Here is a 23,120-nt window from a genome sequence, read left to right as displayed (position 1 = left end):
CCACTCAGCAGCAGTCCAGTCCTTTTTGTCTTTAGCCCAGGCGAGACGCTGAAACCCATGTCTTGCATACGTCTGTGCGTAGTGGTTCTTGAAGCACTGACTCCAGCTGCAGTCCACTCTTTGTGAATCTCCCCCACATTTTTGAATGGGTTTTGTTTCACAATCCTCTCCAGGGTGCGGTTATCCCTATTGCTTGTACACTTTTTTCTACCACTTCTTTTCCTTCCCTTCGCCTCTCTATTAATGTGCTTGGACACAGAGCTCTGTGAACAGCCAGCCTCTTTTGCAATGACCTTTTGTGTCTTGCCCTCCTTGTGCAACGTGTCAATGGTCGTCTTTTGGACAACTGTCAAGTCAGCAGTCTTCCCCATGATTGTGTAGTGTACAGAACTAGACTGAGAGACCATTTAAAGGCCTTTGCAGGTGTTTTGAGTTAATTAGCTGATTAGAGTGTGGCACCAGGTGTCTTCAATATTGAACCTTTTCACAATATTCTAATTTTCTGAGATACTGAATTTGGGATTTTCCTTAGTTGTCAGTTATAATCATCAAAATTAAAAGAAATAAACATTTGAAATATATCAGTCTGTATGTAATGAATGAATATAATATACAAGTTTCACTTTTTGAATGGAATTAGTGAAATAAATCAACTTTTTGATGATATTCTAATTATATGACCAGCACCTGTATATGTTAATGATGCCACTGCAGTCCTCCAGTTCTGTCAAATCCAAATATATGGATTTAGTTTTTAGTTTTTTTTTAATGAGAGAAAAATAGTCATATTTTAATTCAGATTTGTATTTATGAAAATGAACCAAACATTTGTACAATATATGATATAAATGCAGTATAAAGACAGGCAACAAGGAAGTGAAGGATCGTCTTATAATAAGCAATTGGCCCTGCTATTTTTGACAAATTTTGAAAACACAACAGGTACAAGCCAAGCGAAAGGTGCACACCTGATCTGTTTAGCATGAGCGCTGACAATACCAAACTCATTTATGGCCATTATAGATTAATTCTTCTTAGTGACAACACAAAACCCTGCTACAACCGATGCCTATATTCAAACAAATATGCTGTCTCACATTTACACAATCAATTACTCGCACGCACACACACGCGACAACGAAAATCAAGAGATTCTTGATGAATAGTAAGTTAAATGCATAAGTATAAATTCATTATGGATTAATAAACATCAGTGAGTCTCTTCATGTACAATTAGCATTGTGCGTTCATGAAAAAAAAAAAAATCTGGGCCCATTACTGTAATGAGAATTACATTTTTTTGCACTACGTTAATAAGAATGTGCTTAATTGAGTTGAAATGTTACCTGGACGTGTTCTGATGTGATTCATTCTTATTGTAATGATTGTTTGGCTGTAGTTGTCACATGCATCATTCAAACACATACAACTTTTACAGTACAAATGAACCATCATCCATCATCTTTTAATAAATGCTCAAAATAAGGTGCTTTTGATTCATAAATAGTATACAATATGCAATTCTTAGTGTGTGTATATATATACACTAGTAAATTATGTTGTAAAACATGATGTGGAACATAAGCTGAATATCTCAACACTATTTCACAACAAATGTGCACATATTAGCAACATATCACATGCCTTTAGAACAGGACAGGAATATGACCCAGACAATGACTTTCCTCTTCCAATATAAACAGCCATTACAAATGATAGATTTACCAAAACAATCCAGTTTGAGTGTGAACACAATTTATCCTTTATGCGCTTCATATCACACTGGCCCAAACCTCTCGTGAGCTGTTGCAAGGCACTTTAAAAAACCAACACTCAACACTAATGTTATCAGTCATGTTTCAATAAACACCATATAAATTTTGCATGCCCCACAGTACCTCCTCATTTAGAATTGTCAGTGTTACACAATAGTGTGGCACAAAGAAAGACAAAAATGGAAGTACAGTTTTCACCAATTTAGCACAACTCGATGCCTCAAACAATCAAAGCTGCTGTTCGTATAAAAATGCAACCCTTTGTTTTTAAACCATGTGACACAGGCATGTGCTCTTAAAAAGAGAGACATCTAAGATTACAACTAGAACAATGAATCAATATATTATTCAAGACATTAATGCACTTTTAAAAGTGCAATAATTGGACTATTTACAAGCACACACACATACAAAAAAGCCAAAGGCAATATGCTTTCAAATTATTGTAATACCCGAGCTAAACAAGTTCCACTTCAGCTGTCGAAAATGGGCGACTTGTGACGTTACACTATTATGTGTTTTAAAAATTCATCAACCGCTCTATCAAAGAATGTTAAATGCCACATAATGAGTGACTCACTTGACACAAATATCCTTTGGTGTATAAAAGATATCTTCAGGACTCAATGGAGTGGACTGTGTCAAAACTGAGTTGTAGCTCTAGTGCCGCTTGTTCGTAGATTTGATTCAGCTGACTACGGCTCGTCACCTTCACTTGCCCTGGAAGTTGCTCAGCTCCATGTCATCCTTGCGGCGCTTCTGTTGTGCAAACAGTGAGCTGAAAGGGTAGAGTTTTGCTTTAGCTGGGTACCTCTGCCCTGCGATGTCCACCTCATAGTTGCCCCGGTTGATGAAATCAGGGGTGACCACGGCCGGAGCGCCATCCGAGTTGGTCGGGCTGACAAAGCCTAGACACACATGGCGCTCTAGGGTGTAGCTGTAGGCGCTGCTTGTGGTGACACCTACCAGCTCACCGTTTCGGTAAATGGGTTCACCCCACCAGGGCCAGAGGTCGAGCTCAGTGTCGTGGTCCTCAAGGACCAACATAATAAAGCGTCGCGTCACTCCCTCCACGCGTTGTCGCAACAAAGCGTCCCGACCCAAAAAGTCTGTGTCCTATGAGAGAAAGACAACCAGATGGTAAAAAGAGAAAAGACAGAGTAAGACGTGGCATTTAACATGCAGGAAAATACAAATACAACATGATTATCATGTCCACTTCAGCCAGGGCTGCAGTCAAGTACAAGACCAACTAGAAAAAATTGTCAAGACAAACTCTGAATGTTGACTTGACAGAGATTGGCTTGAAAGTTTAAAAAAGAAAGAAAGAAAAAACTTTTAAAGGCCTTGAAATTTGAAGGCCCTATGCAGTTTGAATTCTTGGGCAGACTGAATAGTTTTGAAGACTGAAGGTTATGCACATTACATGTAGCTGTGTGCAGTTTGAAAATTTTATTTGAAGGTTGTGTAATTCTGAAGACAGATTTGAACAGGCAGCTGTTTATTTACAGTGACAAGAAAAAGTATGTGAACCCTTTGGAATTAGCTGGTTTTCAGAATTAATTGGTCATAAAATGTGATCTCATCTTCATCAAAGTCACAAGTATAGACAAACACAATGTGCTTAAGCTAACAACACACAAACAATTATAATATTTTATGTCTTTATTGAACACATCCCATTAAACATTTACAGTGCTTTGGAAAAAAGTAAGTGAACCCTTGGATTTAATAACTGGCCAATCCTCCTTTGGCTGCAATAACCTCAACCAAGCTGCGGATAAGACCTGCACAACATAGAGAAGGAATTTTGGACCATTCTTCCTTACAGAACTGCCATATTCTTAGGATGTCACGTGTGAACGGCTCTCTTGAGGTCATTCCACAACATTTCTATTGGGTTAAGGTCTGGGCTCTGACTGGGCCACTCCAAAAGGTAGTTTTGAATTTTTTGAAGCCATTATGTAGTGGATTTACTTCGATATTTAGGGTCCTTGTCCTGCTGCTTCACCCAACTTCTACTGAGCTTCTGCTGCCACACAGCCACCCTGACATTATCCTGTAGGATATCTTGATAAACTTGGGAATTAATTTTTCCCTCGGTGATGGCAAGCGGTCCAGGCCCCGAAGCAGCAAAGCAGCCCCAAATCATGATGCTCCCTGATGAAGTACGGTGGGATGATGTTTTCATGTTGGTATGCGGTGCCCTTTTTACGCCATATGTAGTGCTGCGTGTTCTTCCCAAACAATTCAACCTTAGTTTCATCAGTCCCCAAAACATTTTCCCAGTAGCATTGTGGAATGTCAAGGTGGTCTTTGGCAAACTTCAGGCATGCAGCAACATTTTTGTTAGAAAGCAGAAGCTTCCTTTGTGGTGTCCTGCCATGGACACCATCCCTGTTTAATGTTTTTCAGTTTTGTAGACTCAAGAACAGAGATGTTGATCAGTTCCAATGATTCCTTCAAGTCTTAAGCTGTCACTCTAGGGTTCTTTTTTACCTCATTAAGCATTCTGCGGTGTGCCCTTTGAGTTATCTTGGCTGGAAGGCCACTTCTAGGGAGAGTAGCCACAGTACTAAATCATCTCCATTTAAAGACAATTTGTCTAACTGTGGACAGATGAATATCTAATCTCTTCGAGATAACTTTGTAACCCTTTCCAGCTGTATGCAAAGCAACAATTCTTGATCGTAGGTCTTCTGAGATCTTTTTTTTGTGAGGCATGGTCCACGTCAGCAGATGCTTCTTGTGAGTAGCAAACTCAAAATGTTTGAGTGCTTTTTACAAGTCAAAGTAGCTCTAACCCACAACTCCAATCTTGTTTTATTAATTGGATGCCAGGTTTGCCAACTACTGACTCTAATTAGCTTTTTTTGTCGTCTTTAGCCTATGGATTAACTTACTTTTTCCAACCTACACTGTGAATGTTTGAATGATGTATTCAATATATACAATAACAATACAATAATTTGTTTGTTTTTAGTTCAAACAGATTGTGTTGGTTTCGTTATTGTAACTTAGATAAAGATCAAACCAGATTTTAAGACAAATTTATACATAAATGCAGGTAATTCCAAAAGGTTCACATACTTTTTCTTGCCACTGTAGGTTATGAAATGAAAAGGTGTTCTGAGTAGTTGCTAGGGAAATGCTAGGTGGTTGCTAGGGTGTACTTGCTGGCTAATAAAATAACAGTGCAATGAAATGGAACCCAAGACTCATCCTGAGAACTACAACCTTGACAGAAGACAGTTATAAAGAGCAACAGAAACAGACCTTGTCAAATTTGACGCGGAATTCTCGGCCGCACTCCAGTGGAGTGGTAAACGAGTCCAGATCCTGCCCCCAGAATGCAAAAAACTTCTCAATGCGCAGACTCCGTAAGGCGTAGTAGCCCGCATTCCGGATCCCATACTTCTGCCCGACTGACATCACTTCATTATACACATGCAGTGCATACTGGAAAAAAAAGAGTGCATTCTCAGAGCTTTGTAAACAATACACAAATAATTTATACGTTTTGTAATATAGCACATTGTAGAATTAGGGGCTGTTCACAAAAACATGTTCTTGTATTCAGTTTCCAATGTTTATAAATTGTTGATCTATGTACATGTGTCTGACGGATATCTACCTGTCTTTTCATCGTCTGCATTTCTAAGACGTTGTGTCAAGTTATGTCATGTCTGGTATTTTTATGTATATAGAGCTTTTCACAATGCACATTGTTTCAAAGCAGCTTTACAGATGTTAACTATTTATTAACTAAGATGAATAAATGCTGTAAAAAGGTGTTTTTCATTATTAGTTCACATCACAATTCTAGGCTACAAGATCCAGTTCTAAAAAGTCTAGTGAACAAATGTTTAGTATGTGTTATATGGCCTTATTTCAGTGACTTAAAATCTTTTTTTTTTCAAAAACCACGAACGTTATTTTCTCAAAAATACAAACATGTACATACATGTTGTTCACATATTATTGTAGCCCAGTTTGTGCTGAATACAGTGTTATCAGACTTTAGCCATTGATATGTTTTTAAGCAACTGAAAAAAGCACAAATGTCAAGGCATGTCAAAACTTCTCCAGGGCCCAAATCACCCTCAGACCCCAGAGGGTTAAAGCAATCACCACTGCCCTTTTTAATGTTAAGAAATGTGCTAATATATGTAGCCTATGAATAAAAAAAATCAAGATTTATGCTGTAAAGGGGTGTTGTTTATTGGTAGTTCATGTTAACTAATGCATAAACTAAAACAAATACAACCATATTGAAAAGTGTTCCCAACTTACCTCTATTGGTATGTAGAGCATGAAGCCTGGCTCTCCTGTGTGTGTCATACTCATCACTCTGATGCCGTTAGCATAACCCACACTCATTTCCTGTCAGAGACAATCACAGTCAGAAGCTCTGCTGTATGTCACATTTGTCAAATCTCATTCAACACAAGCATGTCTCACCTTACAGAACAGAGAGGGGAAGTGTTCTGGAGTCATGGACACATAAGACAGCTCAGACAACACGTCCATGGCACGAGGGCCAATCAGATTCAGAGCTGAAAAACAGACCAAAGATCAAAGGTAAAAAATCATAATACAAATACTGTGAACATTTTTGGCACCTTCATGAGCATACACTATTAAGCACTTTATTTAAATAACTTATGTCGGGAGTCACATGGCGCCATGCGTGGGTCGGACGTGTGAACGGCGAGCTCTGCGCACTTTGCTAGTTTTTAATACTTTTTGTGTCATAAACCGGTAAGATTCGATACACCCTGTTCCGTAACTGTTCTATGAAGACAATATGTCAAAGAATTCAAAATCCTCAGGCTCTGGAGAAATGAAAAGACACTTACGTGCTCAAGCTGACACCCCTGACAGGTTTGGACAGTGCGGTGGGAGAGATCCAGCGTCAACTGTCAAGCATGTCGGCAATGCTGGCGAAGGTCGTTGCTGACTTGGAGGATCTTGCAGTAGTACGTCAATCGATCACTGCCATGGAGACAAAGTTCTCTGAGTTGGTTACAAGAATGGGGGACGTCGAGAAACGGATCGATTATCTGGAGTCATCGGAGAGGGAATTAGCTGCTAACCCGCTAGCAACCAAGACAGACTTTGGAGTGCGTTTGGGAAAAGTTGGAAGACCTTGAGCATAGTATCCGGCGAAACAGCATCCGAATTGTTGGAATTGCTGAGAACGAAGAAAGCCGAGATATGGTGAAATTCCTAGATGAGCTCTTCCCGAGTCTGCTCGACATAACAGGCCATAAGCTGGAAATCGAGCGAGCTCACAGAGTTCCGGCTCGGAGATTCACAGAGAGAGACAGGCCCCGATCAATTCTGGCCAAATTTCTTACGCGAGGCAAGGAATAAAGGAAGGCTTTCTTGGAAGAACCACATAATTTTCTTGTTCCCAGACTTTGCGAATTCGACAAGAAAAACATGGTCGATTCAAGGAATGCAAGAAACTCTTACATCAACGGAAGGTCGCTTTTGCACTGATGTTCCCGGCCAAATTGAGAATAGATACTAAGGATGGCCGCAAATATTTACATGCCCACAGCAAGCGATGTCCTTCATAAAGTCAATGGAATAAATCATGGTGTGATTCTCATGTTGCAGCCAAGTGAGCCTGACTCACTGAACGTTCACTTGTCCGAGGAAGCTGGGCACCTTTTTTGTTTCTTTTTGTGCTGGTTCCGCCTTGTGGCTGGAGATTGTTTTGTGGAAGAACACTCCTTCAAGAAACTTTTGCATTGACGGAGGGTCGCTTTTGCACTAAAGTTCCTGGCCAGGTTGAGAATAGATGCTAAGTATGCCCGCAAAGTATTTACTTGTCCCCAATATGCATTGTCCTTCATAAAGTCAATGGAATGAGTAAGTCATTGTGTGGCGCTCGCTTTGCCTCACTGAACATTCACTTGACCGTCCGAGGAAACTGGGCGACTTTTTTGTTTCTTTTTGTGCTGGTTCCGCCTAGCGGCTGGAGTTTGTTTTGTGGAATAACACTCCTTCGGGACTGTTTATGGATGAATCTGCACGTTCTTTGTGTTTATGCCTCCTATTGGCTGGTGTTTGTTTTGTGGAGTATTTTTTGCAGGACACTGGAATGATTAGGTCATCTGCTGCACTCATGAAACAGCCGGCTCACTGAACATTCGTTTGACTGTCCGAGGAAACGAAACGGCTTTTTTTTTTTGTGCTGGTTCCGCTAGAGGCTGGAGTTTGTTTTGCGGAGGAACACACCTTCGGGACAGTTATGCGGATTAATCTACACGTTCTTTGTGTTTATTCTGCCTATTGGCTGGAGTTTGTTTTATAGATTTTCTTCTGTTATGTAATTCTGTCTCACAATATGTGTATACAGGTGCATCTCAATAAATTAGAATGTCGTGGAAAAGTTCATTTATTTCAGTAATTCAACTCAAATTGTGAAACTTGTGTATTAAATAAATTCAATGCACACAGACTGAAGTAGTTTAAGTCTTTGGTTCTTTTAATTGTGATGATTTTGGCTCACATTTAACAAAAACCCACCAATTCACTATCTCAAAAAATTAGAATACATCATAAGACCAATAAAAAAAACATTTTTAGTGAATTGTTGGCCTTCTGGAAAGTATGTTCATTTACTGTATATGTACTCAATACTTGGTAGGGGCTCCTTTTGCTTTAATTACTGCCTCAATTCGGCGTGGCATGGAGGTGATCAGTTTGTGGCACTGCTGAGGTGGTATGGAAGCCCAGGTTTCTTTGACAGTGGCCTTCAGCTCATCTGCATTTTTTGGTCTCTTGTTTCTCATTTTCCTCTTGACAATACCCCATAGATTCTCTATGGGGTTCAGGTCTGGTGAGTTTGCTGGCCAGTCAAGCACACCGACACCATGGTCATTTAACCAACTTTTGGTGCTTTTGGCAGTGTGGGCAGGTGCCAAATCCTGCTGGAAAATGAAATCAGCATCTTTAAAAAGCTGGTCAGCAGAAGAAAGCATGAAGTGCTCCAAAATTTCTTGGTAAATGGGTGCAGTGACTTTGGTTTTCAAAAAACACAATGGACAAACACAAGCAGATGACATTGCACCCCAAATCATCACAGGCTGTGGAAACTTAACACTGGACTTCAAGCAGCTTGGGCTATGAGCTTCTCCACCCTTCCTCCAGACTCTAGGACCTTGGTTTCCAAATGAAATACAAAACTTGCTCTCATCTGAAAAGAGGACTTCGGACCACTGGGCAACAGTCCAGTTCTTCTTCTCCTTAGCCCAGGTAAGACGCCTCTGACGTTGTCTGTGGTTCAGGAGTGGCTTAACAAGAGGAATACGACAACTGTAGCCAAATTCCTTGAAATGTCTGTGTGTGGTGGCTCTTGATGCCTTGACCCCAGCCTCAGTCCATTCCTTGTGAAGTTCCTTGAATCGATTTTGCTTGACAATTCTCATAAGGCTGCGGTTCTCTCGGTTGGTTGTGTATCTTTTTCTTCCAAACTTTTTCCTTCCACTCAACTTTCTGTTAACATGCTTGGATACAGCACTCTGTGAACAGCCAGCTTCTTTGGCAATGCATGTTTGTGGCTTACCCTCCTTGTGAAGGGTGTCAATGATTGTCTTCTGGACAACTGTCAGATCATCAGTCTTCCCCATGATTGTGTAGCCTAGTGAACCAAACTGAGAGACCATTTTGAAGGCTCAGGAAACCTTTGCAGGTGTTTTGAGTTGATTAGCTGATTGGCATGTCACCATATTCTAATTTTTTGAGATAGTGAATTGGTGGGTTTTTGTTAAATGTGAGCCAAAATCATCACAATTAAAAGAACCAAAGACTTAAACTACTTCAGTCTGTGTGCATTGAATTGATTTAATACACAAGTTTCACAATTTGAGTTGAATTACTGAAATAAATGAACTTTTCCACGACATTCTAATTTATTGAGATGCACCTGTAGAAACACCAGACTTGAGCAATCCGATGGCAAAGTTGTCACGGGGACTCTCGTAGGCGTACATGGACTGTTTGAATTTAGATTGATTGACGCCGGTTGGCGCTGTCGTGTGCAGGGTTAATGTGCACGTTTTTCTTTTTTCTGTTTGTTTGGTTCGGGGAGAAGTTTGGGGTTTGACTGTTGCACTAATGTTGGAATGTGGTCTTTATAATTTTATTTTTGACACACAATACATTTTTTCTCATATGTCAAAATGTCAAATGTTAATATGCGTGGATTGTCTCTCTCCACGTGGAATGTGAATGGGTTGGGGCACCCCATAAAAAGAAGAAAGGTTATTTATTTTCTTAAATGAAAGAAATATGATATAGTGTTTCTTCAAGATCTTTCCTCGCAGGAATCTGAAAAATTTGGGAGGATATGGGGTGGGCATGCTTTCTTTAGTGCTGGCTTGAGTAAGATTAAGGGAGTCATTACGCTGATAAGTAAACATCTACAATTCAAATGTCTCAAACAGAATAAAGATAAATTAGGAAGAGTCATTATTGTTTTAGCTTAAATTCAAGGGCAAAGTCTTATTTTGGCTAACATTTATGCACATAACGTTGATGATCAGGGCTTTTTTATAGATCTTGAAGGGATGCTGCAAGCCGCTGGCACCCCTCATGATATAATATTGGGAGGAGACTTTAATCTTTTGATGGATTCAGTCTTTGATCATAGTGAAAGCAGAAGTGTGCAAACCCCCCAGAGCAACATTGACGCTTCACAGGATGTGTAAAAAATATCGGTCTTACAGATATTTGGAGACTTTGAACCCATCTGGGAGGGACTATACATTTTGTTTTCATCAGTCCATAAGATTTACTCTAAAATAGATTTTTTTTTTTTTTTTTTATATATTTAAGTCCCTCATTCCATTTGTTGTTGAAAGCTCATTTGGAAATATTTTAGTCTCAGATCACACCCTGGTGTGTTAGAGGTGATGCCACATATGAAGAAAAGGAAATCATATAGTTGGTGCTTTAATGTAAAGCAAAGAGAGTCTTTTTCTGTCATTCCCTCAGTGAAATCTGCTGGTGGTGAAATATTTACCTCGGCCACTGATATTAATAATGCTTTTAAAGAATTCTATCTTGATCTTTATAGTTCCAAATCTTCGTCTACTGAACAGGATATTAGAAACTTTATGGAACCATTAGAACTTCCTAAACTGTCGGCTGAGCAAAAAAACTATCTTGCTTCTGAGATAACTTTGGAGGAGCTTGGTGAGGTAATTAACACCTTGCCTACAGGCAAGGCTCCGGGGCCAGATGACTTTGCAGCTGAATTTTTTAGATCTTATGCTACAGAACTGGCTCCACTTTTGCTACAAGTTTATACAGAATCATTAAAGAATGGAAAGCTTCCGCCAACCATGACACAAGCCTGGATCAGTCTGATACTTAAAAAGGAGAAAGATCCAAGTGAGTGTAAGAGTTACCGTCCAATTTCCATGATCCAGCTAGATCCAGCTAACTGATTGAGTAAAGTTATGACATCTCTTATTCATATAGATCAGGTGGGGTTTATTCGGGGCCGTAACTCTTCTGATAACATTAGGCTTTCATTAATGTCATGTGGTCAGTGGCGAACAATCAGACTCCGGTCGCTGCCATCTCACTTGACACCAAAAAAGCGTTTGAGATGGTAGAATGGGATTATCTTTTTAAGATTTTGGAAATGTACGGATTCGGGAATACTTTTATTGGGTGGATTAAGTTACTTTATAGACACCCGGTAGTGGCGGTTCAAACGAATGGATTAATTTCATATTATTTCACTCTGGATAGGGGCACCCGGCAGGGTTGCCCTCTTTCCCCCTTATTGTTCTGTCTTGCCCTGGAACCATTAGCAGCAGCGATAAGAAAGGAGGATGGAGTGGTGGCGGGAGGTGTGGTGCATAAGCTTTTGCTTTACACAGCTGATATTTTATTATTTGTCTCCAACCCCACTAGATATATGCCTTGCCTCCAAAGAATTATTAATTCCTTTTCTAAGTTCTCAGGATACAAAGTTAATTGGTCTAAATCCGAAGCTTTGGCTCTGACAGCGTACTGCCCGGTAACAGCTTTTCAGCCGGGCACCTTCCAGTGGCCCAAACGGCATTAAGTATTTGGGCATTTTATTCCCAGCAATTTTTTTTTTAGTTAGAGTTAAATTTGACCCTTTAATAAAAAGGTTTTCGAGCGATGTGGGCAGGTGGGCTTCATTACATTTATCTATGACTGGGAAGTTTAATGTTGTTAAAATTAATTGTATTCCAAAATTCAACTACCTGCTACAATCTCTCCCTATAGATGTCCCCCTCTCTTATTTCAAGCAATTTGATAGCATAGAGAAGTCCTTCATTTGGAATGGTAAACGTCCCAGATTACAATTCAGTAAATTAGATAGGCCGATTGACAAAGGTGGGCTAGGCCTACCCAAGATTTTGTTTTATTATTATGCATTCGGTCTCAGACATTTGGCTCATTGGTCGCTTCCACCTTAAAGTGCCCCTCCCTGGTTTTGTATTGAACAGGAAGTTCTTGCCCCTATCTCGCCATTGCTAAGCCTTTCTATCAAACTAACCAGAGAAGCTAAGTTACACCCCGTTATCTCGCACTTGCATGCGGTATGGACAAAAGTGTCCAGAATGTTTAATTCAGACATTTATTTAAATGTTGCTTCGACCATATGGCTGAACCCAAAATTATGTATTGACAAGTCCCCTTTCTGCTAGACGGAGTGGATTGTGAGGGAGATTAATACGCTTGGTGACCTATATGAGAGTGGAATGTTAAGATCCTTTGAAAATATGGTTCAACATTTTGGGATTCCTAGGTCTCAATTCTTTAGATATTTACAACTGCGCCACCTGCTCTGTACTATTTTTGGGAGTAGCATACACCCCCCTAAAGCGGCAGACACTCTGAGAGTGGTGATTACTGCCTTTGGAAAAGGTCACGAGGCATCAGTGTATTATTCCTTGCTAATTCAGAGTCTGTGGGACGGAGCTTCAACTTCTCTCAAGAGATTATGGGGGAGAAAGATTTAAACTTGGTATTGGAGGAGGGAGTGTGGGCTAGGATTCTAAAAAACATCAAGCCTGCATCTAGAGATGCAAGAGTGCGCCTTATGCAATTTAAGAGTTTAAATTGATTCTATTGGACCCCCTCTAGATTGTATAGGCTTGGTCTTAAAGACACACCCACCTGCTGGCAATGCCAATCAGAAGATGGGGACACAACCCATGTTTTTTGGTGGTGTGTTAAGATCCAAGAATTTTGGTTGAGGGTCCAGAGTTTTATATGTGACGTATTGGGCACTCAAATTTCATTTTGCCCCAGACTCTGTATTTTAGGTGATGGGGCGGTCATTAATATAGGGGATAAATACATAAGAAATTGGGTTCTAGCCAGTGTTATGATCGGCAGATTATCCTTAGGGGTTGGAGGTCGGCTGGAGCGCCCTCATTTTGGGAGTCGTGCACAGAGATGAGCATGGTTTCAGCATTTGAAAAAATGTCAGATAGAAGGCTAGGCAACCTGGGGGTATTTAATAGGAAGTGGGGCAGTTATTTGACCTTTTTAGAAGGCTCTCGGGGAGGGGCAGTGGAGAGAGATTTAAAGTTTTAAATGTGTGTTATTATTATTTAATTTTATAGTTGTGCTCAAAAGTTTGCATACCCTTGGAGATAATATATGTACCATTTTTAAAGAAAACATGTATGAGCAGACAAAACACATTTATTTTATTTCTTATGGGATTCATATTCAACTGTAGGTTATAACAGAATGGCACAATCATAAAACAAAACATGGCAACAATAAAAAAATGAAATGACCCCTGTTCAAAAGTCTGCATACCCTTAGTTCTTAATACTGTGTATTGCCCCCTTTAGCATCAATGACAGCATGCAGTTGTAGAGCCGAGGAGGGCGGGGCCGGGCTGGAATGAGACACACCCGGTCCCCAATCAGCCTGATGGGGCGCGCGAGGGATAAAGGCGGCCGGGGACGACAGTTCGAGAGAGAGAGAATTGCAGGCAGCTGTACTGTGTGTTTTTAGTTGTGCGTTTTGGTTGTGTTTTTTGTTTAATAAATTGTTATTTAAGTTGTCAAGCCGGTTCTCGCCTCCTCCTTTCCACTAAACCCCCTTACAGCAGTCTTTTGTAATAGTTGTCTATGAGGCCCCAAATTCTTGCAGGAGGTATAGCTGCCCATTTGTCTTGGCAAAATGCCTCCAGGTCATGCAGAGTCTTTGGTCGTCTTGCATGAACTGCACGTTTGAGATCTCCCCAGAGTAGCTCGATGATATTAAGGTCAGGAGACTGTGATGGCCACTCCAGAACCTTCACCTTTTTCTGCTGTAACCACTGGAGGGTCAACTTGGCCTTGTGCTTATGGTCACTGTCATGCTGGAAAGTCCAAGAGCGTCCCATGTGCAGCTTTCGTGCAGAAGAATGCAAATTGTCTGCCAGTATTTTCTGATATCATGCTGCATTCATCTTGCCATCAATTTTCACAAGATTCCCCGTGCCTTTAGAGCTCACATACCCCCAAAATATCAGTGAGCCACCACCATGCTTCACAGTGGGGATGGTATTCTTTTCACTATAGGCCTTGTTGACCCACCCTTGTTGAGCACAACTTGTGCTCAAAAGTTTGCATACCCTAGCAGAAATTGTGAAATTTTGGTATTGATTTTGAAAATAGGACTAATCATGCAAAAAAAACTGTCTTTTATTTAAGGATAGTGATCATATGAAGCCATTTATCATCACATAGTTGTTTGGCTCCTTTTTAAATCATATTGGTAACAGAAATCACCCAAATGGCCCTGATCAAAAGTTTACATACCCTTGAATGTTTGGCCTTGTTACAGACACACAAGGTGACACGCACAGGTTTAAATGGCAATTAAAGGTTAATTTCCCACACGGATTGACCGCACAGAATCAGTCTGTATGTGTAAAATAAACTACTGCAAACGTGTAAATGACTTGTGTTTGTAGCATAAATGTTTTCCTGAAATAATCCATTATACACTGTTCTGTCTTCCCTTCTGTTGCGCTCACACTTGTGGCACAAATTTCTCACTGAAAAGAGTTTTGCAAGTGCGAGGGGGAAGGCGGGTCTACCTGCTTCTAGTAACCAGTCAAATGAGGTTTTCCTTGACCAGTTTAGTTTAATAACGTGACAGACCACTGCTTCTTCATAAGGCTGAGCATCATTCCTCTTGGTATCTCTCCTCTCTTAAATATTCAGCTGAAATATTAATACAAACACGTTCTTTTATTGTGAGTGTAAATTTGAGCAGACACCGTTTATTGACATAAATCTCAATCTGGTCTTCAAATGTTTCTTCTTGTTGCTGTTTATTATTTTAATTATATTTTAATTACTTTGTATTATCAGTGGCATGGCAAATGGGTGGATGGAACTTGCTGGTATCATAGAACTACTGTAATTCTAGAAAAGAAAATGAGATAAGTAAACTCTTATCTATCTGTTCAGAGAGTTTCATTTTATATGGCATACTTTATTAATTTGTTTTCTAGCATGAGTTCTGTGATACCAGCTAATTCATCAAAATGCCTAGCCAATGATAATTAAAAGTAAATATAATTAAAATAGCCTAATGAACAGCAACAAGAAGAAACATTTGAACACCAGATTGAGATTTATATCAATAAACAAAAAGAGTTCTGGCACACTAGCTGCAAATTTGCCACTCATTATTTTCATTTGCAAATGAGCTTGTGATTCGCCGCAAATTTTTGCCAGAAGTGTGCAGCTCTTCGCCGGTAACCTGCAGCAAACCTTTGGCAACAATGGACAATTTGCCACAAGTTTGCCGCAAAGCTCATTTGCACTAAAAAATTAGTGGTGAATTTGCTGCAAGTTTGCCATGAACTCTCAATTTTTGTGAGGGTACAGATGAAAACCTGAGTCACAGAGACGGTAGTAGCATTTTTAAGTAGCCTATTCAGAGTATTTTGCCTTCAGTATACACAGTATGCAACCAGTTTAAATATTCTATTTTGATTTTGACCAGATGCGACTGTTTTTCCAGAAAATATGATGTGAATACTTGTTAATTAAACATTTTTAGCATTTGGAGTTAAAAATGCCAGTCAGCATTTTTATGCCTCTTGTTATAACTTCATATTAGTGGTTTCTAATGCATTTGAAAATGAATTATTAGTCATCAATAAACCTATTTATAACCCTTAACAAAGTGAACTTTAATGTAAAGTATTATTATTATTATTATTAAAATTACACCCTGTTACACACAGTTATTACATTTGGGACCAATTATTACATTTGTGCCCTCTACAGACTCCTTTAGGGGGTATTTACACTTGGTCACCTCATGCATTTTTACTGATCGAATAACTTTCCGATCATGGAAAGACCAAGTGTAAATGCCCTCCAAAATGTATTCAAGACGGATATAAATCTGACCACACCTCCAGAGGACTTGGTCAAGAGTAAATGCATCTGGCTGTTCAAGCCACATTATTTAAACTTTACTCCGTCCAAACAGCACTCCATCAGCAAAAGGAAAAAGCAAAACATCACAGATGTTACAGAGTATTTGCATACGGCTTGTGTTGTGCAGTAAATAATAAAAAAGAACGGAATGGATGCACATTGTTGGAGAGACAGAACTTTTTCTTCATGTACCTGATGCAGATCGCAGACGAATACTGAAACTAAACACAGCTATAAATAAGCGCAGATGGCACGCACGACGTGTCTTAACTACGGCAAGCCCTGAGGGGGAAAATACACAGTGCATACACAAACACACATGCACTGGGCAAATTCACTTGGAATCAAATAATATATCACATCTTTTAAATTCTCTGCCTGGAATTAGCATAATCACAGAAGTGAACTCTGTTTTATATGCATATATCGCGGGAATTGTAATTGAACATTATGCCTAATATGCTGATGGTCCTCCACGTGCCATGAAAACAGTGCCGATCCACCAATGTATGGAATCTACCAGACCCCTGAAGGTGTCCTGTGGTCTCTGGCACCAAGACATTAGCAGCAGATCCATCAAGTGGACTGAACTTGTTGGTCCAGCACATCCCACAGCTGCTCAATCGAATTGAAATGTGGGGAATTTGGAGGCCAGTGCAACATCTTGAACACTTCATCATGTTCCTCAAACCAATGTGAGCAGTGTGGCAGGGTGTATTATCCTGCTGAAAGAGGCCATTACCATCAGGGAATTACATTGCCATAAAGGGGTGTTCCTGGTCTGCAATGACGTTTAAGATAAGTGGCACGTGTCAAATTGACGTCCACATGAATGGCTGGACCCAGGGTTTTCCAGCAGAACATTGCTCAGAGCATCACACTCCCTCCACCAGCTTGTTGTCTTCCCACAGTGCATCCTGGTGCCATCACTTCCCCAGGTAAACGGCACACACGTACATGGCCGTCCACATGATGTACAAGAAAATGGGACTCATCGGACCAGGCGACCTTCTTCCACTGCTCCAAAGTCCAGTTCCGACACTTGCGTGCCCATTGTAGGCACTTTCGACGGTGGACAGGGGTCATCATGGGCACTCTGACCGGACTGCAGCCACGTAGCCCTATATGCAGCAGGGTGCAATGTGTGTTGTGACACATTCCTCCCGTAACCATCGTTAAAATTTTCTGTGAGTGCCACAATAGACCTTCTGTTGGTTCAGACCAGAAGGCATAGCCTTCATTGCCCTCGTGCGTCGATGAGCCCTGGAGCGCCCAACACCCTGTCGCCGGTTTGTTCCTCCTCGGGCCACTGTTGGTGGGTACTCACCACTGCTGACCGGGAGCACCCCATAAGCCTGTCTGTTTCAGAGATGCTCTGACCCAGTCGTCTTGCCATAACAATTTGGCCTTTGTCAAAGTCGCTCAGGTCTTTACTCCTGCCCATTTCTCCTGCATTCAACAAGTTGACTACGAGAACTGATTGTTCGCTTGCCATGTAATCTACCCAGACCTTGACACGTGGCCTTGTTAGGAGATGATCAACATTATTCGCTTCACCTCTGAGTGGTCTTTATTTTCTGGGCCATTGGTGTATGTGCTTATTCAATCGGATAGCAATCTGATCAATAAAAACGCATGAAGTGACCAAGTGTAAATACCCCCTTAGAAGCACACATAAAGTATGTAAGCTGAGCTCATGAGTTCATGTCACCTGTGTATTTCCAGCTAACATCCTCCAGGTGGAGTTGAGGATCGTTGGGCATGTGCTTCTTAATCCAAGACCAGCAGTGAACTTGTTGATCAGTAGGTGAAATGATGAAGAAACTGGAGACAAAAAGTGAACTGAATGATTTTTATGAATGATTCATTCATTCCCATGCCATTCATGACCTGATCCTGATCTAACTGAGAGTGTGGTCAGTATCTGAAACAATACATTTAATTCACATCCAGCTGGATAAGGCCAGTAATATGGTAGCTATGTCCAAACATTATTTTAATGTCCTTTCACAATACACAATTTTAAGGTTAAAAGGGTAACTACAAGCAAACTAATAAGCAAAACAAATGTACTGATCATTTATTAACAGTGTTCCACAAAAAAGCACACAGGAGTTTTAAGGTTAGGGTATACATTACGTCTCACGCATGTTTGGGTGTACAAGCCTTTCAAAGTATACTCTCTTTTGACCGTGAGCCAATACAGAGGCGTTCAATGCATGTGCACTAGGACTGCTTTATGATACTCATTAGTACAGTGAATTCCAGGCGCATGGTTTTGGTTAGGTAGAGAATTTATAGGCCATACTTTGATGATTTTGGCGCCACCTATCGACTTCTGCCAGTTAAGAACGAAATCATCTGCCCCTCAGTAATCTACAATCAACATGTTTCCTGTGATTATGCTTCCTGTTTAAATGCATTAATGGCGCCTCTGTCTCACTTCAAAAAGTCTACGTCAACACACTATTTTTGTGCTGTATTTGCAGTGTAAACACGGCTTTAGTTGTCTGAACTTGCCATTTTCAATTGTCTGAGATTTTTTTGTTAATGTCCTGGACTAGTGGACATCCATTAAAGGGATAGTTCACCCAAAATTGACTGACCCTTTTGCTGTCTCAAACTCGTATGACTTTCTTCAAACAAAGATATTTTGATGGAGATATGAAGTGTTTATATCCATACAATGCAAGTGAATGGGGTTTTTACTTTCAAGCTCCAAAAAGCACAAAGGCAGCATAAAGATATGACTCGAGTGATTTAATCCATGTCTTCTGAAGCGATCAGTTTTGGGTGAGAAACAGACCATTAAGTAACTCCTTTTTCACTCTAAATCTTGACATCTGCAGTTTCATTGGCATGATCATGATTTGAAGCTTGATTACACCTCCCTGTGCTTTAAGCATGCACAAAGCGCTGTACACTCTTCAGAAGACATGGATTAAACCACTCGAGTCATCTGGATTAACTTTATGTCCTTTTTGGAGCTTGAAAGTTTGGTTCTCATTCACCTGCATAGTATAGATATATTCACATTATATCTCAAAGTATCTTTGTTTGTGTTCCGTGGAAGAAAGACAGTTATAAGAGTTTGAGTGAGTAAATGAGTTATTAAATGATGATAGAATTATCCTTTTTGGGTGAACTATTTCTTAATGTCGAGCCCTTATTCTTCACTATCAATGTTTTGGCACCTGTTTTTGCTGAGTCGCACCACACTGCAGTCATTCTCATATCCTCCTCTCTCATTCAGCATGCCTGTGTGGACGATATGACCCACTGGCACGTCCAGATCATTACCACACAAACGCTGCAACAGACTCAAGGCCTGATCACCTGCAGACTGACACAAACACACATTCAAGAGTTCAGTGTTAATTACTGCAAGACATTAATGATCAGTGACCCTGTTTACACCTGGCATTAAGATGTGTTTCTGGTGAGTCAACAATTTTTTTCTGTGCTTTATCATCATGAAGTAAGACACTGGTGTAGTATGTGATGTTTGTCATCATGAAATCAGAGACCCTCCCCTCGAAATCTTATCACAAGTGTAAATGCTGATAGGTCTCGCCTGACCACAATGTGATCAGATCACCTGAGATGCATCTTAATATCAGGTTTACACAGAGCCTTAGTCATTCAACAGACTCAGAACCAAATCCAGCAAAAGCGCTGTCTCCAATTTACCTCCAGCAACAACTGAGGATTGGAAACCTCTTTTAGGTCATAGAGATAAATAAGTTCTAGAAACAAGTAGTATTAAAATCAAACGTTACAGCCACCTGAAACTCATAACAGGTGATATCTGATAAAAGTATCTGAAGAGTGAACAGATGAATTAACTCACTGTGAGCTCAAACTTTGTGAAGGAGGACATGTCAATCACACACACGGCCTCTTTACAGCATTTCACCTCTGCTCCCACAATATCAAACCAGTCCGGTTTATAGAAGGTCTTACTCTGGTCCAGAGCCAGTAGATCTGTGGGGATGAAGATTGGATTTCAGTATTTCAGCCTTGGCTGATGTAAAAACTTTCCCTTAAACATGGTAATCATGCATCAAATTTTGACCTAGAAATGGTGATTTTGATGAAATAAAATAATAATAAAATCAAACCCATCGATCTGTGTTGAGAGTATTCAAAATTAGTTATAAACTAATATATCAGCAAGGCTAATTATTGGACCAATGTTTGGCCATTTTGAGACTTAAACATCAGCTTTAGCTTTCTTTTTTTCAAAGGCTATGTCCAGATTAATCCAGATATATTTGAAAACAGTGTTTTCGAAACACTCTCCGTCCAAACTGCTGTTGTCAAGCGTTTTCCAAAAGTTTTTCATCCACACTGAAATGTAAAAAAAATCCCTTTACTACACATGTGAAAAATCGCCATTCCATGTACGGTCTGAAATGCAATTGTCCTCAAGTTCTTTCACCGGATAGCAATTTTGAGTAAACTTGCCGTCGCTTTTTAGAGAATGCAATGTGAAGGATGTACAAAGTAACATTTATCTTTAACAACGCTATCAAAGTAAATAACAGGCACAACAACGCCGCTACAGCTTGGGTGGCCATCTTGATTGTTTTGGGTTGAATGGATCACATGACTGCGTCACATCGTCATCATCTACGTCATCGTTTTCAGAATTTATCCACTTGGAAGAGCTTTTTCAAAAAGCTACGTTTTCGCTGTCAAAAACGGCATCTCAGTGATGGCCTCTTAGTAGGCCACGTACACTAATATGTTTTCATTTGAAAACGCATCTTTTTCTCTACGTTTTGGCTTTCTGTCCACACTGAGACTGCGTTTTTGACATAGAAAACTAAGCTTTTCGAAAACGCTCTCCCAAGTAGATACATTTGAAAATGCTATCTTCGCGTTGTAGTGTGAACAGGGAAAACAGAGATATTTTAAAACTATTACTTATTTGTTGTCGTGATCTATTCAACCCAAAACAATCAAGATTTCAGCCTATGCTGTAGTGGCGTTGTTTTACCTGCTATTCACTTTGATGCCGTTGTTGAAGATAAAAGTTATTGCATTCCATTCCTTCAAAGGCAATGGGAGGTTTACTCAAAATTGCTGTCTGGCAACAGAACATGAGGACAATTGCTTTTCAGACTGTTCATAGAACGATTTTTCAAATGTGCAGTAAGGGTATTTAAGACTTTTCATAAGTTTCAGTGTGGACAGTGAAAATGCCAATGTGGATGGAGATTGTTCAGAAAACGAAAATGCTGTTTTCTAATGTATCCGGATTAATGTGGATGTAGCCGTAGAGGAAAAGATACGTTTTCAAATGAAATGTATAAGTCTATCAACAGCCTTGTCAATGGATAATAAATAGTTTCTGTATTCAAAAATGTATGAGTAAAATTTGAGAAAATATTGTGTTAAAAAGTGTTTTATATATACAGAATATTTATACACAGACCAGGGCTAGTTGTCACACGGGGGGCTGTCACAAAGGCTATAATAGACAAAAGTCAAAATGCACAAATGTGTTTTCTCTAGCAGAGGTTCTGTATGTTGGTTTCAACTAGATCCAAGTTGAACATTTCACATTTTTAATAACATTTACATTTTACATTTACATTTATGCATTTTGCAGACGCTTTTATCCAAAGCGACTTACAGTGCCCTTATTACAGGGACAATCCCCCTGGATCAACCTGGAGTTAAGTGTCTTGCTCAAAGACACAATGGTGGTGGTTGTGGGGATTGAACCAACAACCTTTTGCTTACCAGTTCAATGCTTTAGTCCACTATGCCACCACCACTCCTAATAAATGAATAAAAAATAAATAAATGTATTCAATTTATTAAATACAATATTTGTTGGCCAAAACAATGTGTATGTTACCTTTTCTGCTTCATAATTGTCTTACTTTTTAAATTGAGCTGAAAGCCTATAATTGTCTGTTTGATGCAGGTGTTGAATAAAAAAGATTTGTTTTGGTGGTTGTGATGGCAGGGACACATTCTATCATAACCCTTCAATGTTCACATGAAACCTACACCATTGGTTTAGTGGAAAGTTCCACTGTGACAACTTTTAGGGCATGTTTCCACTGCTGGGGCATGTTTTCACAAAAGGTCAACTTGTTATCAATGCACGGTGAAAATGTTCAATAGCTTTTTTGAAGCCAAAACTTCAAGGTATGTGGCTACACAGAAATTGACTTTCAAAAATAAACAACTAGCCCTGGTCTCCCCTATAGTATATCAGCCTTATCATGGCCACCCTGCTCTTTAGTTGAAAACCCATATCAACAACTACACAAAATCAATCTCTCACCCTTCCCAGCAGGAACAAAGTATTTGGCTCGCTCAAAGCCGTGTTTCTCCATCCAGCGTGCTCCCTGAGTGTCCAAGCGGTCATACAGCGGACTCGTGCGCAGCTGTCGACCAGTCTGGAAGTCCCAGCGAGGAACTTTAAGTTCATATAGGAGCGCTGAAGCAGACACACACACACACACACACACACACACACACACACACACACACACACACACACACACACACACACACAGATAAATGCTAGAGGGACCTATTAATGGGATATGGTTTTAGAATGACATGAGGGTGAGTAAATTATGATGAACTTTTCATTTTTGGACAATAATATTCTAATATTTTATACAATAATAATAACAATAGTATCTTTGTGTAACTGTAAAGAATGAAAACAACAACAGAACAGCTGTGTCACTCAAACAACATGAGTGGTATTGTGATACTTTAGCCGGCATCACACTGTAAGTAATACAACATTATTAAGGTATCATGACAACCCGAAATGGTAGTGATGGTAGTGGAGAAGTTTCTGAAACTTTCTAATCAATTCAACCAGCTGCTTTGCAAAATGATACGC

General features: G+C 40.0%; 1 protein-coding gene across 3 annotated transcripts in view; it reads right to left on the bottom strand.

The window, feature by feature from the left end:
- Positions 1–1,960: 1,960 nt before the first annotated feature.
- LOC127456153 (pyruvate dehydrogenase phosphatase regulatory subunit, mitochondrial-like) overlaps positions 1,961–23,120 on the bottom strand; it is a 44,060-nt gene continuing 22,900 nt past the window's right edge. For all 3 annotated transcript variants that reach the window (XM_051724492.1, XM_051724493.1, XM_051724494.1), the window contains 8 exons: positions 22,545–22,700; positions 20,091–20,224; positions 19,435–19,583; positions 17,952–18,064; positions 6,237–6,331; positions 6,069–6,158; positions 5,052–5,234; positions 1,961–2,891 (listed from right to left, as the gene is read on the bottom strand). In XM_051724492.1, coding sequence (XP_051580452.1) covers positions 2,487–2,891; positions 5,052–5,234; positions 6,069–6,158; positions 6,237–6,331; positions 17,952–18,064; positions 19,435–19,583; positions 20,091–20,224; positions 22,545–22,700 — 1,325 coding nt within the window. In that variant the 3' untranslated portion in view covers positions 1,961–2,486. The remainder of the gene's footprint in view (positions 2,892–5,051; positions 5,235–6,068; positions 6,159–6,236; positions 6,332–17,951; positions 18,065–19,434; positions 19,584–20,090; positions 20,225–22,544; positions 22,701–23,120) is intronic.

Source organism: Myxocyprinus asiaticus, chromosome 18 (assembly GCF_019703515.2).
Source record: "Myxocyprinus asiaticus isolate MX2 ecotype Aquarium Trade chromosome 18, UBuf_Myxa_2, whole genome shotgun sequence".
NCBI classification, from domain to species: domain Eukaryota; kingdom Metazoa; phylum Chordata; class Actinopteri; order Cypriniformes; family Catostomidae; genus Myxocyprinus; species Myxocyprinus asiaticus.
Note: the sequence above shows the minus strand (reverse complement) of the source record. Positions and strands in the feature narration are given on the sequence as shown.